The sequence below is a fragment of the Gymnoscopelus microlampas genome (genome assembly GCF_963454915.1).
Source record: "Gymnoscopelus microlampas genome assembly, chromosome: 10".
NCBI classification, from domain to species: domain Eukaryota; kingdom Metazoa; phylum Chordata; class Actinopteri; order Myctophiformes; family Myctophidae; genus Gymnoscopelus; species Gymnoscopelus microlampas.
The window spans coordinates 26,380,971-26,400,776 of NC_139947.1; the positions used below are offsets into that span (position 1 = coordinate 26,380,971).

Consider the following 19,806-nt stretch of genomic DNA (forward strand, 5'->3'; position numbering starts at 1 on the left):
TTGAGTGGTTAAATCCATTGCAGATGAAACACAGCGGTTGGTAACCGAAGTTAAATGACATCCAACAGACAGATTAGACATCATCAATCTATAACAGGACGTGTGAGACATAATCCATGCCATGTTGAACCACTTGTGGATTCAGTGAAAACATGAACCATGTGTTCTGCATTGTCTTAAATGTGTTCCATTCCATGAGATTGACAGACAGACAGACAGACAGACAGACAGACAGACAGAGAGAGAGAGAGAGAGAGAGAGAGAGAGAGAGAGAGAGAGAGAGAGAGAGAGAGAGAGAGGGAGAGGGAGAGATATTTGAAATTCATTGAAATGGAAATGAAATATGAAATTAATGCAAATTCTTAGCTGGGCTTCATTTATTGACATGATTCACTCATGGTGGCCCATTACTGCACATTGTGTTTAATGTGTGTTTAGTGAGTGTTTAATTGTGACAGACAGACTCAGAGACCTTGATCTTAAATAAGCAGGACATTAGAGAGAGAGAGAGAGAGAGAGAGAGAGAGAGAGAGAGAGAGAGAGAGAGAGAGAGAGAGAGAGAGAGAGAGAGAGAGAGAGAGAGAGAGAGAGAGAGAGAGAGAGAGAGAGAGAGAGAGAGAGAGAGAGAGAGAGAGAGAGAGAGAGAGAGAGAGAGAGAGAGAGAAAAAAAAATGAGAATGAACCGGTGCATGCTGGTTCTGGTTAGTGAGGGTTGGATATCTGACAGACAGAGCCAGTGTTGTTGCAGCCTCCTGCCAGGCAGGGGGGGGGGGTGCATGGGGGAACAGTGAGGGATGGAGGGGCGGATGGCTAAAGGTAAGCAGGGGACCATGCGGCAGTGTTTGAACTACTACTGACATTGTTTACTTAAGTAAAAGTATCAATACTTACAAGTAAAAGTCCGGAATTCAAAATTTGGCTTGAGTAAAAGTACAAAGGTATTGGTATCAAAATGTACTTAAAGAACCAAAAGTAATTGCAGCCACCTGTAAGTGCTCTTTTAGAGCGGTTTTGAAGGAGAGCAAGGATTCACATGTTTTTATGTCTGTTGGGAGGGCATTACACATTTTTGTGGCATAGCAGTAGAACGAATTTAAGCCAAATCTGGGTTGAGCGTGATTTGTGGAGCTCCCTCTGGTGTTGTGATTGTGGACGTCGTTGACATTTTTAAAGTAGTTTGACGGGTACATGGGTGTCTTTATGTTTGAGGAGTAGTGTATCTTGTAAGTTGCTGTACTCTGTCCTTTACCCTGAGCCATCCCACCCTAGCAAAGTGAGCAGGGATTAAATGAGTTGTAGATGTAAGGCCGAGCAGTAGCCTGACTAGTTTGTTTTGGGATGTCTGGAGCCTTGTTTTAAAGGCCTTTGTGGTGCTATGTTGTTGTTGATGAGGACAGTAGAGAAGTGACCATTTGGGAAGTGGGTTGTACATTCGACCACAGCCTGGAAGAGGCTTACCAAGGTGCTAAAGTACCAACGTCTTAAGGATGCTATTAAACAGCTTGGTTACAAACGTAAACTGCTTGTGTTCGTATTTGGTAAGCCTCGGTAATGTCCATAAATTCGTTGTGAGAGGCCTGCAGATTGAAAGAATGCCCAAGCCGAGAGCTATAAGGCATTGGCTAAATTCGGTTTAGTGTCTGTGATAATTGGCAGTCGCCAGTGCTCGCCACATAAAGAGGAGATGATGCTTCCTGTATCCGTGATCTGTTTCCTGAAACACTTGTTGTTGAGTTTCAGAAGTTTGAGCATCTTGTTTGTGTTCAAGAATTTCTTGTTAAATGTGAACGCAAGTACAGATGTTAAGTGTGTGTGTGTGTGTGTGTGTGTGTGTGTGTGTGTGTGTGTGTGTGTGTGTGTGTGTGTGTGTGTGTGTGTGTGTGTGTGTGTGTGTGTGTGTGTGTGTGTGTGTGTGTGTGTGTGTGTGTGTGTGTGTGTGTGTATTACTATACTTGTGAGGACCAAACGTCCCCACATGTATAGTAGAATATGAGAAATAGATGTTGTGAGGACAATTTTCTTGGTCCTCACAAGATAAATTGTTATTTTATGGTTGAAAAAAGATTTCTAGAGAAACGATTTACGATTAGAAAAAGATTCAGATTGGGGTTAGCTTTAGGATTAGACCTTTAGAGTTTAGGTTTAGGGGGTTGGGGTTAGATTTTTATACTTAGTTGTGCGGCGATGTGAAACACTGGAAAATAGACGATCTACAAGCTCACAACGTGTCGCAGCGCGACACGTGAGCTTGTAGATCTGCTATTTTTGGCTTTAGACTTGACTTAAAATGCCCCCCAAAAAATCATAAATCAATCATAAAATCGGCTTCCTAAAATGTTGATGTCCTCACAACTATAGTAATACAAACGTGTGTGTGTGTGTGTGCCTGTTTGTTCATTTGTATGTTTTCATAGGGGTGTAGCGGTGTAGGTGTAGTACACACATACGTTAATACGGTAATAATAGTTTTCTAATTTGGCCGTGGCTCGGCTTAAGGGATAGAAAGAGGATATATGCTGCATTACAGTTAATCGTCACATTTTGCAGACTTGCCTCAGACATGTCTGGGTGCTCCTGCTGTATTTGGACAGAAGCGGCCTAGCCTGCCTTTGTCTGCTGTGAATGTGTGTGCATATGATTATGTACGCCTTAAATGTGCAGAGTATGCGCTTAAATTCAGCAATATTGTGTGTGTGTGTGTGTGTGTGCGTGTGTGTGTGTGTGTGTGTGTGTGTGTGTGTGTGCGTGTGTGTGTGCATCCAGGTATATACAGTATGTGTGTGTTATACAACCAGACTGTACAATTATCTGAGCATAAATCACGCCGCACTTGAGAGCTGTGAAATTAGCTGCTCTTCCTCAGGGCACGACGAGCTTGCTTTCTTACTTTAAACCTTTAAAGACACACACACGCACACGCACACGCATACACGCACACACACACACGTATTTTCTTTCATCTTCTGGCAGCGTATGAACCCGTCTATCCAATTTGCAGCCTCTAATACCACGTCAGCCTGTCCTCGCCGTCACGTCATGTCCTCTCCACCCACCGTCTGTCATCATAACTTATGCAGATCACATCTTTCCACCACTACACACAGTCAAATCCTCAGGTGGGCGCTCGGGTGGTGCAGGAGGAAAAATACCTGTCCACCACCGCAGAGCATTGGTTGGCCGGGGCATTGGTTCTCAAAGTCTTTGTTTGTATTCAACCAGTGTTGAATTAGTCGACTTAAACTATGACGAAAAATGTTGGTCGACTACCTTTTTTTCACTGACGAAAACGGAATAAAAACGGAATAAAAACTAAGCTACGATGACTAAAACTAAGACTACATATATTGACAATTTCGTCAACAAATAAAAACTAGATTAAAATGTTAGTGAGGGACTAGTGGAGAAGAGATCCAGTAGAACTGAAAGACGCTCGAGTGTTGCGCTCTGAAAATAGCAGATCTACAAGCTCACAACGCGTCGCAGCGCGACGCGTTGTGAGCTTGTAGATCGGCTATTTTCAGCATGCAACCAAGTTTAAAATCAGCCATTACGACGCCATCAAGGCACCGACAAAATACATTTTAGTCGACTAAATCAACTGTAGATTTAGTCGACTATAATCTGATGATATTTAGTCGACTAAAACTAGACAAAAACTAAAACATTTCAGATGACTAAAATATGACTAAAACTAAATCGAATTTTATTCAAAAGACTATGACTAAAACTAAATCAAAATTTGCTGTCAAAATCAACACTGCATTCAACAACGTAAATTGACAGAAGCACAATAATTGCAATTCTGGGAGGAAGTTCCACGGGTAATATGTTTTCAAATGTACCGTGCCCTGTTAATTATTTTTGCTGTTGCAAATATGTTTTTGTTTTTTAAATCAGAAAATGGTCGTTACTGCAGACTAGCTGTTTACATTTTGGAGGATACTGTGTGCTGTTCTGCCAAGCAGTTATAAAAACAGCCTTGGAAATGTTTCAGCAACTTGTTGCCAACGATTTTTTAATAAGAGATATTAAAGTTTTCTGCCCATAGGCATGATGGACAGGGGGGGAGAGAGACAAAAAGAAAGATATAGATACAAAGAGGGAAAGAGAGAGCAAGACAGACAGGCAGGCAGACAGACAGACAGACAGACAGACAGACAGACAGACAGACAGACAGGTTTTCTGTCCTTAGTTTTTCCATTATTGGTGCTGGTGATGGAATGGCTACAGCACCAAGATGTGCGTGTGTGTGTGTGTGTGTGTGTGTGTGTGTGTGTGTGTGTGTGTGTGTGTGCGTGCGTGTGTGCGTGCGTGTGTGCGCACGCGCGCACACGTGTGGGTGTGCAAATGTGTTTGCAAAATCCTTAATAGAGCAATTATTGGTTTACCAACATTGAGACTGGATGCACACAGGTGATTGTTTCACGCAATCAATTCTCAACCTGTTGTTTCGGGGGGGTGCATTTCGCCTTTCCGACATGTCGCCTTTCCGACGTTAACGAACCCTATACCTAACCCTAACCCTAACCGCACGCGGAAGCCACTAGTCGGAGTGGCGAGATGTCGGAATGGAAGGAGCACCCCGTTTCGGGGTGCGCTGGTTTCAGCACACCCCAACCCCCTCTTGTGTGTTGTTGGCTAGTGCTGGGCGCCCTATAGCGAGACCTGACAGAATGGGTTTGACGCTTGCGCAGTACGACGCTTGCAACCAGTGTGACGCCGTCTGTTAAGGGGTCTATGGGGATCAACCTTATTGTTTAATTTCTAAACTGTTGCAACATTGTCATTGTCATTGTCATTGTTGTTGTTCATCTCAAACTAACAAGTAAAGATTTCTGACAAGCAATACTTGTTGCCATGCAGACAGTTGTACTGACTCTGTAATATAAACACACACACACACACACACACACACACACACACACACACATACTGTACACACAAACATTCAGTCTCCTCCTCTTGCCCAAGTAAATTATTAAAATCATATTTTGTGTGTGCGTGAGTGATTCCAAATGTGCGCTGGCGAGCCCCGCCGCCCTCAATCAGCTTGACAAATGGGCCGTGATATTATTCCCTCATATCAGCTGATGACAAATCAGTTTATAATATCCTGACGAATAATATCCAGACATGAGTCTGATTTATACTTCGCCCGCGCTCCCGTGCCCCGCGCCGAACATAGCCGACCTACAAGCTCACAGCGTGTCGCGTCCGCGACGCGCCGTGAGCTTGTAGATCGACTATTTTCGGCGCGGGCGAGAGGCATAAATCAGGCCATGCATGGCCGATGCCTTCTGTCGCGCCGAGCCCCCATCCATCATGTTGACGTGTCATTTGGGCACTCGGTTAGGTCCGGTCTCGCTTGGGCTAGCGCTGCTTGGCACTGACCGCCTGGCTGCCTGGCAGGCCTGTCTTGCCCACTTAGTGTGCCAACTTGCGTAAGCGTGCTTGTGTAACACTGACTGGCAGGGTGGAACTCGGGCAGAAGGGGGCTTGCTCTGTGTGTGTGCTTTGTCTGTGTGTGCGTGCACATGCACACACACAGGTGTGTGTGTGTGTGCAGGTACATGCACATGTGCACGTCTGTGTGTGTGTGTGTGTGTGTACACTTTATGTGTGGAATCTTCTCCGCATCCTGGTTCTTAATAGATTCCAGCTCCTCGAAGAGGAATGGACCATCAGATTGATTACAGTTGGCCGTGTGTTTGCACGCACGCGCGCACACACACACACACACACACACACACACAGATGCGCGCGTGCGCACACACGCACACCAACTACTTGACAGGGGGAGAAACATCCTTAGCATTCGGAGCACTTTTCTCGAAACCGCAATTCCCTGGAAAACATAGCTTTCCTCCGGTTAGTGCGAGCGTTGCTTTCAAAACCTTTTAGTAATGAAATAATAATGAAGTATAATAATGCATCCTTAGAGAGACAGAGAGAGAGAGACACACACACAGAGAAAGTCTTTGTGTGTATCTCTGTATGCCTATACTTATGTCTCTGTGAGTCTGTGTGTGTTTATCTTCATGCCTGTACGTGTTTGAGTGTGTGCGTGCGTGTTTTGTGTACGTGTAGGTTGTGTGTATAGGCTTAAAATGTGGTCTGTGCGTATGTAAATGTTGTTGCCAACGATTTTTTTAATAAGAGATATTAAAGTTCCCCCTTTAATATCTCTTATGGGGGGTTGATTCAGGCGCCAGACACAGCACAACAGTAAAAGTTACAGATACAGGTACACCCACGCATTCACTCAGAGACTCGTTCACATCGTGAACTCTATACGTTTCATGCACTCACCAGCCCCACACTAACATGACATCATTCACACCTCATACTGAGGACCTCAATGGAAACAAGCTGGAAGCTTTTTTTAAGTTATCCTTTTGATTATGGTGGGTCAGATGTATGCAGTGGTGGAAAGTAACTAAGTACATGTACTTAAGTACAATTTTGAGTTACTTTTGACTTTACTAGAGTATTTCCAGTTTGCAATACTTTTGCTTCTACTCCACTACATCTCAGAGGCAAATATTGTACATTTACTCCACTGCAGTTATTTGAAAACTTTAGTTACTAGTTACTTTGCAGATATAAATTACTATATTATAAAACATTCATTAACCACCTTAGCCCTATTTTATACATAGGCTATTTGAAAATAGCCGATCTACAAGCTCACAACGAGATTGCAGATCTGCTATTTTCAAACATTAGTACTTTTACTTTTGGTACTTTAAGTATATTTTGATGCCAATGCTTTTGTACTTTTACTCAAGTAACATTTTGAACACAGGCCTTTTACTTAATAAGTAAAATATCCGAGTACTTCTTCCACCGCTGGATGTATGTTACATGTGACATAATGTTTATTTCATGATCGATAAAGATATCAATTAATAAACACAGGCCATAGAAGTACAGTAGGTAATAGAAGAGTAACATCACAAGAAGGACACACCCTTAAACTAATATTGATAAAAAGTATACAGACACAAAGACGCCGTCAATAAATAATAAAGTATACAGGCGCATACACCCTATAGATCGTTGGTTCTCAAAGTGGGGTCCGGGGACCCCCAGGGGTACTTGAGGGGGTTCCAGGGGGTCCCCAGCTAAATGATGGATAGGAACCAAATGGACCCTTATGGGTCTGTAACTCTGAGAGTGTACAAATGGAACCAAATGGACCCTAACGGGTCCATTTGGTTCCATTTGTACACTCTCAGAGTTAAATTAACATTGATTTTACAATATGAATTGGGGTCCCAGAGATAGAAATGCCATTAAATGGGGGTCTGTAGCCCTAATGCATGTCAAATTGGGGGTCCTTGAAATTAAAATGGTTGAAATTAAAATGGTTACTGCTAGAGCCGTAAAAATCTTCTCTTATGGGGGTCCCTGGCATATCTTTTCAAATGGGGGTCCGCGGGCTAATAAGTGTCAATTTGGGGGTCCTTGACATGAACAAGTTTGAGAACCACTGCTATAGATATGTATGCACGTGTATCTTGTGTGAGCACGTGCACGGTCTGTCTGTGTGTGTCTGTTAATGTGTGCAATAGGTGCCAACGGGTGGGAGTCAGGGCACGGGCAGTGGGACCCTGCTGGGTAAAGAGAGTACTGCATGTTCCTCATTAATACCATGTGGAGCAAACTGCTGTTGATCTGCCTAGCATGCAGTCACAACGCTGGTCCATACTCAGTGGCGTGCACAGACATTTTGAGGGGCAGGTGCTCAAGTAAATTATACTTTTTTTTGTTTACTTGGTCTGCTCTTTTTTCCCTCTACACCTATACCTCTTTGCCAAAAATAGCCGATCTACAAGCCCACAACGCCTCGCAGCGCGAGGCGTTGTGGGCTTGTAGATCGGCTATTTTTGGCTAAAGTTCTCCTCAGAAAAGGGATGCTAGGTTTCGAGTGGTTATGCAGAAAAATCATATCACATAAAGATTTGGCGGACCCCCTGTAGTAACTCTGAGGACCCCCTAGGGGTCCCGGACCCCCTGTTGAAAACCCCTGCTGTAAACTGGAAAAAAACAAACGTTTTTTTTTTCTTTTTTTCAAAAGGGCACTTCTGGTCAAGAGGGCAAAGGGCACCACCTAGAGTCTATCTGTGCACGTACATTTACTCAAGTGCTGTACTTGTACTTCTATTTTATGATACTTCTACTCCACTACATCTCAGAGGCAAATATTGGCCTTGGCGCTGCGCTCGCCGAGTCTGAAGTCGGTCGGTCCCAGATATGTATGACCATATATGGTTATATAGAGGTCGGATCTGTGGCTCTGGACAACCGGATCTCTGTATCTGTCAGTCCTTGTCCCTTTTATGCCCATAAATGGAGATCGCTGATGTCATCAGTATATGCCCATAGACGTGGGCATGATCCCTTTTGTGCCCATATATGGAGCTGACTGATTTGTTTGCGGCTGATGCCATGACGACACATTGAGGTTCGACAACACACTCCATAATTGGGCGTAGCTGCTTTGGGAACTCCTTATATGGTTGTGGCTGAGTCAGAGTGGCATTAGAGGTCCACCGGTCCTCCCATTAGTCCATTTTAGTATAGGATTGCTATGTAGATTGGCTATTTTTTGGCAGTGCCAAAGATTTCCTACAAATTTTGTAGGAATCTACATTTTTTTTTACAGTGGGCGGGGGGCATTCGGGCAGGTGGCTAAATATGTATTTTTTTACACAATGAAAAAGGTCCCGTGGTCTTTGATGGCCTGATGTGAGTTATTGGGGGCTAAGAAATTGCCGGGTTATTGTGTAAAAAAAGACATATTTAGCCACGTGCCCGAATGCCCCCCGCCCACTGTAAAAAAAGATCGCGAGAATTGCTAAAACTATAGAAAGCAGTAAATGGAAAAAAATGTAAACTCATGTTTTATTTACTTTAATTACAAGCTAAAACATAAACCTTGGTTGTAAAAAAACAAAGTTGTCCTTTAAGAAACACAATCGGAGTACTTCTTACACCACTGCAAACTGGTCTGAACTGGCAGGGAGTCAGAGCGCTGATCCACATGCCACACTGAACCAGTTCAGTGGAGTTATTTCTAGGCCTGAACTATGGCCAGAAACCAGTGGAATACAGATGCATAACCCATGCACGTGTACATATGTTATTTGTATGTGTTTTTGTGTGGTGTGGGTGTGTGTGCGTGTGTGCGTGTGTGCGTGTGTGCGTGTGTGCGTGTGTGCGCGTGTGCGCGTGTGTGCGTGTGTGCGTGTGTGCGTGTGTGTGCGCGTGTGCGGCGTGTGTGTGTGTGCAACTTGTGTAATGGGACATTCTGCATAATGAGAACAACTTTATTTTGATGCCAATACTTTTGTATTACTTACTTTTGTAATTTTACTCAAGTAAAATCTCGAGTGCGTGTGTGCGTGTGTGCGTGTGTGTGTGTGTGTGTGTGTGTGTGTGTGTGTGTGTGTGTGTGTGTGTGTGTGTGTGTGTGTGTGTGTGTGTGTGTGTGTGTGTGTGTGTGTGTGTGTGTGTGTGTGCGCGTGCATGCGTGTTTGTGCCTTACTCAACGTCTTCGGCGTGTTTTTAATTTAACTGTGTCATTGTGTTCTCATTCCCCCCCCTCGTGTCCCCACCTCTGTTTCAGTAAAATTTTTATGGTTGTATTAATGTGATGTTTTATGACGCCCTTGTTAAACAGAAAGGCCTGTATATAACCCAGGCCAGGATTCCTGCAGTCGACTGCACTCCACGTTCAGCTCAATCATACATCAACACTTTTAAGTCTAGAGTGTTAATTGTAACCCTGATAGTATACACATGGAACCAAACGCACCCTTTTTTCGGGGCCCACTCGAGTACCGATAAACGATTTGATTGCTGTTTTCCATTTTATAACAGATGTTGGTTTTAATTGAATATGGACCACTAACAACTCCCTTGGCAAGTTTCTTTCCATTGCATCCTGTAACTCCTGTCTATATGAAAGCACCACAACAAGAAACGTGACTCATGTTTAACTCCCATGAGCTTCAAAGCCATTTGGAGGGAGAGTCGTGGGGTCTCTTTGGCGTGTGAGCAGTCGGAGTTGATTGATTCAGACACGTTAATGAGTTGCTGGGAAGTGTGCAGCGCTGCTGATGTGTTGATGTCAGCATCCACGGCGCCCGTACAGTACTTAAGTACATTTACTTAAGTACTGCACTATATTAACTAGTACAATTTTAAGGTGTTTGTACTTTACTTGAGTATTTCCAATTTCCAATACTTTTACTTCTACTCCACTACATCTCAAAGGCAAATATTGTACTTTTACTTCACTACATTCATTTGAAAACTTTATTTACTACTCTAGATTTGTTATATAATTATAAAATATATTCGCCCTATTTAAACATTGGCTGTTTGAAAATAGCCGATCTACAAGCTCACAACGCGTCGCATCGCGACGCGTTGTGAGCTTGTAGATCTGCTATTTTCTACATTGCAGTATTGATACTTTTGAATAAAAAAATGTGAGTATTTGTTCCACCACTGCTCATGCCCCCCCCCCCCCCTCTCCTCCTACTTGCACCTCATTGGTTGGTTCGCCCTCTGGCTGCAGCTCCGCAGCCATTGGGCCGGCGTTATCTTGACGGCGTTCGATCTCCATTGGTCGTTCCACAATTTATGGTCTGCAATAAGCGGTGCCTCAGGAACAGGAAATGAGCTTTCTGTCCTGTTGTGAGCATGCCTGCCCCCCCCCTGTAAATGCACAACAGCTGCATAGGATCTGTTACGCCCCCCCCCACCCCCCACTACCTGAAAAAACACCATTGTTACCACCTTGTGACGTGGAATTCTGTATGAATCAGCAATTGATGAGGCAAGATGTTGCGATAAAAGAAGGTTATAGCCAATGGAATGGTTTTCTGCACTATCTGCACTGAGTAGACCTCTAGACCTACTGCACATATGAACAGAGCTGCTACACATTTTAACTCTGAGGCTTTCTTTTTGTAGCCTACACTATCTAAATAGTTTCAGAAAAAATGCTGCTAAAATTGCCCCAAACATGACTGCAAAAGATTGCTGCTATTTGTTTCAAAAAGCTTTATATCCTGTATATATAACATGTATTTAACGACGCAATGTGAGGTTAGGTTAGGGTTATGTTATTTAATTCTTATTTTTTCCTGATTTTCCCGATTTATTATCAAAAAAAATATTATAAAAAAAAATAAAAATAAAATGTCATTTAATTTTTTATTTTTTTTTGCAAAATCTGGGTGGGTCAGCTTTCTATGTGGGTGGGCAACGGCCCACCCAGGCCCACCCATAGCTGCGCCCCTGGACATCTCTGTTTAACACAATTCTGTACCCCCTCCAACTGTATATACTTTCCCCATTTTCTTAAACTGTTTTTTTAAATATTTTGACACTTGCTTTTTAGAGCTTTCAAAGGAGCTTTATTGGCACGAGAACATACGTTATGTTCTCATGCCAATAAAGCTCCTTTGAAATTGAATGGAAATTGAGGAGTTGGGAGAAAAAGGTGTTGGTGGTTATGCTTTAATATGCATGATGATATGGGCAGAAGAAGTACAATAACACTCAGGTCGGTGGTACGGTACAGTAGTTCTGCCAACGAGCGCAGGGATCAGACCGTAGTTATTCACTATCTGCTACATGGACAAGCTGAACCATAACAAGACAGGCTGTACCAAAACAATAGGCCTAGCGACATCTGGGCTCCTATACAAGCTACGATCATATCATATATCATTAGGCACAACGATGAACAACATGAGATACTGAGAGTGAAGGTTAGATCTAAACGAAATTCTACCGATACGATTCTTCCTCACTCGCTCCACCGTGGCCCTAGAACTCATAATTCTGTCCCTCGACCAATCCTAGAACAGTGGTTTCTCAAACTTTGTAGTGTCAAGGACCCCCACATTGATACGTATTTGGCCCCGGACCCCCATTTGAAACGAGTTTGTGCCAGTAATCCCCAGAAGACAAGATTTATGTTAAAAGAAATTCAAGATTTTCCCACATTTTCCAAACGTTTTCAATACTTTAGAGAAATAAAAAAAAACAATTGTAGATGTACAAGCTTGCAGCACAGCACGAAGTGACGCGCTGTGAGCTTGTAGATCTGCTATTTTTGAAAAGCCAACGCTATAAATGGATAAAGTGGTTGAAAGTATTGTGATGCTGTATAAACACATTTTACTGGTGGGACCCCCCCTGGAACCTCCCCAGGGACCCCTGGGGGTCCCCGGACCCCACTTTGAGAACCAATGTCCTAGAACACCTCCCCATTAGTTCAGAACAATCTGTTCCATCGCCCCACCCCCCCCCCCGCCCCCCTTCACAGCACCCCCCGCACAACCAAACACCTCTGCCCCCATAAGCCTACCCCCGAAACCCTCATATTATCTCACTCTGTGTACCCCCCAGGGTTCATTATTTATATTCCCCACTCTCCTACTATGGAATATTATTCCCCCCTTCAGCGTAGCCTCCCGCTCTGAACCCCCCCCCCCCCCCCCCCAACAGGCCAACAGGCCAATGTCGGCTCCAGCTGTGGGAGTCCAGCAGAGGCTATAACCCATTAAAACCGGGAAAGCATCTTACTGTCACTTTAGATTTTAACCACTTTAACGCATTATGTTATACTTTGGCTGTTCAAAAATAGCAGATATACTGTACAAGGCGAGTCACTTTGTGCCGCGCTATGAGCTTGTAGATCTGCTATTTTTGAAAAACGGTGACAATTTGTGGCAAACATTCTTAACTATAATAATATTGATATACTTGAATAATATACTAGGATAATATTCCATACTAGTAGGCAGTGGGGGAATAGAACCCCCCCCCCTTCCTTTGACTCTCCCCCCCCCCCCCCCCCCCCCCCGCCATTGTTGTTTGTACATAATAGTGTTTTATTTTTTTCTTCTGTTTTTATTGTGATGATATTGAACTATTTGGTGCTACTATATGTTTATGAATTGAATACCAAGGACCTCAATGTAAACAAGACCGCAAGGACTTTTTTGAACAGACCTTTTAGACGAAGTGTTTTAGCTGTACTTCTGCTGTTTTACATTTCTGCCTAATAAAATATTCAATCAATCAATTATCAAACTCAAATGTTTGCTTCTGGGGGGTCCCTGGAACAACATATTTTGAGATGAGATGGGGGTTGGTGGCCAAATACATACAAATTTTGGGGGTCCTTGACATGAAAACATGTGAGCACCACTGATATATAGCTACATACAGTAAGCTTATCAGAAAACTGTTGGGATTTAGAAGACATTTGTAGAATGGGCCCTCTATAGGTCTTAATGGGATAAAGCAAGAGGCCCTCATCAGTCTAGATGCCCTGGAGGCAGAGGGAAAGTGGCAGGCCCCGTCTCTATCCCTAAGCCTGTGCATTGTAAAACACTTCTGCAAGTGGACAGGTCTTTGGATCAGGAGTGTGACGCCATGCACCTCGCCGCCGGCCTTGTGTTTGTGTTCAAGTCCCTGTCTGTCTCTCAACCGTGTCTGTTCTCTGTCTCTGTCTGTCGCTCTGAATGGGGCTGCGAATCTGTTTGTGATTCAGTGTGCCTTATTATTGACGCTAGTGGAGTTAATAACAATGCCAGCATTCGAATTACAGAGGATGCATTTGATAACGTCAAAGTAACAATGTTTCTTTTCCCCATCTTTTCATCCAAATCACTTCCATATAATATATTTCTCTCTCTCTCTCAGATCAATCTAATTCAATACGCTTTCTTGGCGCAAGTGTTGGCATGGAAAGTCTGCGAAGTCTGAATGACAATAGGCAAATTTGACAACTTAGCAATCTCTCTCTCTCTCTCTCTCTCTCTCTCTCTCTCTCTCTCTCTCTCTCTCTCTCTCTCTCTTTCTTTGGTCTCACTCTGTTCAATGTCCCAGTGAGTCTCATCCAGTGGTGTAAAAAGTAACTAAGAATATTTACTCAAGTACTGTAATTAAGTACGATTTTTGAGGTACTTCTACTTTACTACTAAGTATTTCCAAATGTCAATACTTTTACTTCTACTCCACTACATCTCAGAGGCAAACATTGTACTTTTTACTCCACTACAATTATTTGAAAACTTTAGTTACTAGTTACTTTGCAGATATAAATTATTATATTATAAAACACACATTAACCACTTTAGCCCTGTTTATATATAGGCTATTTGAAAATAGCCGATCTACAAGCTCACAACGCGTCGCATCGCGACGCGTTGTGAGCTTGTAGATCTGCTATTTTGAAACATTTAGTACTTTTACTTTTGGTACTTTATGTATATTTTGATGCCAATACTTTTGGACTTTTACTTAAAGGGCCACTTTTTGTAGAGGTTTGGGTTGTGTAGTTTCCTTGCCATGATGTAACTCCAAAGGTGGACAAGAAATGAAACTTTGTTTACGTTCGTTTACATGCTAAAAGAGAGACTTTAAGAGCTGTTTTACTGTACAATGTAAGTCAATGGGGGAGAGGGGAGCATATTTTGAATGATCAATTTCTAATCAATGGAGCAATTTTTTTATTTCTTGTCCACCTTTGGAGTTACATCATGGCAAGGTAACTACACAACCCAAACCTCTACCAAAGTGGTCTTGCCCTTTAAGTAACGTTTTGAACACAGGCCTTTTACTTGTAACAGAGTATTTCTACATTGCAGTATTGATAGTTGATAGTTTTACTCAAGTAACATTTATTTTTACTTTTTCCACCACTAGTCTCACCCTTATAGTAAGGTTTGTCCCCCTTTTCTCTCTCCCCACACAGCGCCCTGGAAGTCTTGGACCTGTCCTACAACCGCTTCACCACCGTGCCCTCGTACCTGCCTCGCTCCCTGCGTCAGCTCAACCTCCAGCACAACTCCATCAGCCGCATCGTGTCCAACGTGCTCCAGCACCTCAAGCCCGGCCTGGAGGCGCTGCGGCTGTCCCACAACGACGTGGGCGACGAGGGCATCGAGCGGCTCTCCTTCATCGGCCTGTACCGCTCGCTGCAGGAGCTCCTGTTGGACAACAACCGCCTGAGGACGGTGCCTCCGCGGATCTGGCTGTTTAAGAAGCTGCAGGTTCTGCGGCTGGACAGCAACCACATCAGGTATGGATGCAGTGTTGATTTTTTTTTTTTTTACAAATATCTTTATTAGCTTCACAGTTTTTACATGAAATCAGTTAGACATTTTGTATTTTTCCATTTTCTCCCTTTTCCCATCCCTCCCCCCATATTGTTATTGCTGTCACATTTTCCTTTAAAAAAAATAAAGACAAAAAAAATCTGTATCAAATGCAGTGGAACAAAGAAATGTACCTGACAAAAACAACAAAACATGATTTAAATTCGATATAGACAATGAAATGTAATAGAAAATAAATAATAGGTATAATTTAAAAAGAAATGTTGCAGTGTTGATTTTTGACTGCAAATTTGTATTTAGTTTTAGTCTTATGAGTAAAGTTCCATTTAGTTTTAGTCATATTTTCAGTCATCTGAAAAGTTTTTGTCTAGTTTTAGTCGACTAAATATCATCAGATTACAGTCGACTAAATCTACATTCGATTTAGTCGACTAAAATGTATGTTGGCGTTGCCTTGATGGCGTCGTAATGCCTGATTTTACACTTGGTTGCATGCTGAAAATAGCCGATCTACAAGCTCACAACGCGTCGCGCTGCGACGCGTTGTGAGCTTGTAGATCTGCTATTTTTTTTAGAGCGCAACACACAAGCGTAACCGAACATAAAATGACTCGTCTTTTAGTTCTACTGGATCTCTTCTCCACTCTTCCCTCCCTACGCTTTAGTCTAGTTTTTATTTGCTGACGAAATTGTCAATATATATAGTTTTTAGTTTTAGTCCTCATAGCTTAATTTTCGTCTGTGAAAAACGGTCGACGATCTTTTTTTTGTCATAGTTTTAGTCGACAAAATCAACACTGGTAGGACGGCAAACATGTGTTATATCGTTGTTGTTGTTGTTGTTGTGTGGAAATCTTGTATGTCCAATGTAGATGTTATTTAGTCACACGTTCTTCTGTTAATACCACTAATTCAGTGGTTCTCTCAACCTTTTCAGTCCACGACCCCCCAAAACAAATCATATGTGAACTGGGGACCCTCCCACCCTGACAAGCACTTGGAATTGTAGGAGTTGAGACGTTACATTTAGTTTGACTCAGTTCCACACATAAAATAAATTGAAAATAGCTTTTTTTTAGGTATTAAAAGACCTTAAATTGTCACTTTACTGTCATGGGGACCAAAGTCAACATTCTTATTTCATTTTGTTAAGATGTTGGAGTCAAAGGTTTTTAATGAGGGAATATTCAATATCTGGCTCAATTTTGGAGTTCTGGCTCATGGACTAAATGCCTAATTTGCATATTTAAATATACCATTTCCGAAAACGTGTAATACGATAAATCATTGTCTTCATGTAAGTAATCAACTGGGGAAGTTTCATTATGATAACTCTTTTTAAAATGTTGTCATTTTTTCACCTGTCATGTACGTATGGGGAAAATTACAAAATGTGTGATAACCATGAAAAAGCTACTCCTGTGGAGAGGATCATATATTTATTTACTCGTATTGACCCTATGAACAATTTAATATAGGTTTGGTTTTGCCCACTCTTTCGATAATCATTGCTCAATTTTGGGGCTCTGGCTCATGGACTAATAGGAACACAATTTAAAAGTGTTTGGCTAATGATGTCGTATTAACCAGCTCAGTGGCGTTGTGGTTGAGTGTCTGCCGGTAGATTGGGCGGTTGGGGTTCAATCCCCGGCCGAGTTGTACCAAAGTCTATACAAATGGTACCCAATGGCGGGTGCAGTACGTTAGTCCGACAGCGCAGCGCTCCGACGTTTCCAATACTAAACCCGAACCAAACCCGCACCCTAACCCTAACCGCACGCGGATGCCACATAGTCGGAGAAAAGGTCTGTCGGATTAACGCATGCCTCCCCCCAATGGCTCCCTATTATTTGGCGTTCAGCATCACAGGTTGCATCGGGGGTCCACTAGCATCATGTCCAGAGGGTGTACTTGTACAGTACATCAAGCTGTCTCACGCTACAGAAACAGGAGATACGCTCCTGACCTTTGCTCAGGAACCATTAGTTCCCATGGCTACATATTTACGTTGTAATAGAGGAGGGTCTATGTGAATGTCTAACATTGTCTGACATTCATGGACATTAGCTTCCCATACTGTACAAACCAAGTCAAACAGTCGGACCTCCTCATCGCTTTACCATTATGTTTGTTATCATGGTAAACAACCATAATGGATGCACATACCTCCACTGTAGAACCCATCAGTACACTAAGAGAGAAGTGTTAACAGTCTCACCTGGTCACCAGGGGCAACCTCTCCCCGAGGCGTCGATGCAGCCAATCAGGGGGCTCCGTATGGATGAGAGAACCCCTGTCTCCTTCCTGCTTGTGCTTGGAAAACAAGGGTCCAATTAGAGCCCTGGGAAGCATAATCTCACACTAATCACCCAATCACAGAGCTTGTTTTGGCAGGATGCCCAGAAATGCCCATTATGCAAAGTTTGCCAATGCATTATTCTTCTTTGTCCAAGTGTGCAGTGTTTTAAATAAAATTGGGAATAAAAAGTTTGATAGACTAATTAATAAAGCAATAAGCCACAAGAGGCTGTGGTTTACCATGGATTTTTACAATGGTTTATAGTGCACAATGTCCTCTTAAGGCCAGCGCATGCTCCTTCCGATGTCGGAAAATCTTCCGGGTCGGACAGCAGGACATCTGGAGGTGCATGAGAAAACGTTCTGAGACTGTCCATCAGAAGTTCGGAATGACGTAAATTCTGTAGTTATATCACCTCCCTTTCCCGAAGAAAAGTTTGGACATTGGAAGCAGCGTGTACTGGGCTTTAGCCGATCAAACATCACGGTACACCACAGCCTCATGCGGCTTATTGCTTTTCTAAAACAGTTGCCAAATATGGCTACATGAAAATCATAGTCATATCCCAGTATGGGATAGTCGCCCCGGGGCAAATACGGCGGTATTACAGGCAAATCCAGCGGTATATAGAATGGGGGTGAGTGTGTTACCTTATGGAATACTGTCATTTGTTTTCCGAGGCGAACTTGTCCGCCCAGCCCAATACTTATGGAATACTTTCATTGCCGTAAGCAAGGAAATACTTTGTTTTGTTGTTACTTTTGAGTCGATGTATTTATTTATGTATCAAGTTGCCGTGTAATAAGCGATCTGTCTGGCTTTAAATTTCAATAATGACTACCTCCCCATACATTATCCCTTGCTTAAATCCCAGTGGTTGTGTGTTGCGGTCACAGGTCGGTGCAGCAGTGGGCGGTGTGCCACCCTCGTAAAGGCTCGCCCCTGACGTCGGTCCACCTGGAGAACAACCTGCTGGACGTCACTCAGATCCCCAAGAGGAGCCTCTCCTGTGTGACCGAGCCCAACGGACTGGTTCTACAGCCACAGGCGGGGGGCTAAAACACTGTGTTGTGGACCACCACGTAGGAGGACCTTGTATAGGCCATATTCACACGGCGGACATATTGCTATTAAGTTATGAAGGTGCCACCCCGGTTGCCACGGCAACAGTGTGGCACTTTCAATGTAAAATTCCAAAATGGCCGCCGTGTTAATATGGTCAGTGGAGACACAGAAATCCCACACACACACGCACGCACGCATATGCTTGCATGTGTGTGTGTGTGTGTGTGCGCGTATTTATCTGTCTCCTCCAGTTATTATCATATCAATTATATATTTATACATTTATATATATATATTTTGGATAAAAAGAGACAGTCTGATAATCAAATGGGTCACTGATTCGCCTTCTGGCCCACCAATGTCTACGAGTCGAACTGTCCCAGGGCATGACACGTATCCCGTAACTGCCCCCCAACCCGCGAACACTCATCATGACCAACTGAGCGGCCTTCAGCTGGGTGAATCAACTAATAAAGGTCTACAAATCAAACACACACACACACACACACACACGCACACGCGCACGCACACACACACACACACACACACACACGGACACACACACACACACGCACGCACGAGCTCCTATTTTATCTGTCTCCTCCATTTATTATCATATGACATATTTTTCCTCTGCTTTATGTATCACTCCAGATTTCACAATCTGCGAGGAAATCACTTCATGGTGTGTACTCTGCAGAGTGGAACAAAGCTCTCATTTTAACGTTCCATTTACTGCAGCCCTACCTGTTGGTCTGTTTTGTTTTCATTTAATGCATCCAGTCAGTTACAGCGTAGATTCTGTTGTTTTGAATCCATCGGTACAAAATGTGTGATTTACACTAAACTAATGTGTTTGCATTGACAATGCTGATGGGGTTGTGAACGCAAAAATAAACGGAAGAGTTGTATGTCTGTGTGCTTTTCAAAACAGCATTCAGGTTTGAGGTACTTTGAGATATTACTTCATTTGAAAACCTCATCACATGACCAGAAAGAATTAACCACACGAACCCTATAGCAGTGGCTCTCAAACTTTTTCATGTCAAGGACCCCCAAATTGACACTTAGCTCGCGGACCCCCATTTGAAAATATATGCCAGGGACCCCCATAATACAATATCTTTACGGCTCTAGCAGTGATTCTCAACCATTTTAATTACAATTACATAATTACATAATTACATAATTACATTTAATGGCATTTCTAGATCTGGGACCCCCATTTATAATATAAATGGGGGTCCCTGGCCCCTGGGGGTCCCCGGACCCCACTTTGAGAACCAGCCC

The 19,806-nt window shown here is 43.1% G+C and overlaps 1 protein-coding gene across 2 annotated transcripts in view; it reads left to right on the forward strand.

The window, feature by feature from the left end:
• The window catches only part of LOC311053059 (extracellular matrix protein 2), a 34,871-nt gene extending 15,444 nt beyond the window's left edge, over positions 1-19,427 (forward strand). For both annotated transcript variants that reach the window (XM_084068436.1, XM_084068437.1), the window contains exons 9-10: positions 14,789-15,115; positions 18,348-19,427. In XM_084068436.1, coding sequence (XP_083924562.1) covers positions 14,789-15,115; positions 18,348-18,510 — 490 coding nt within the window. In that variant the 3' untranslated portion in view covers positions 18,511-19,427. The remainder of the gene's footprint in view (positions 1-14,788; positions 15,116-18,347) is intronic.
• Positions 19,428-19,806: the final 379 nt, after the last annotated feature.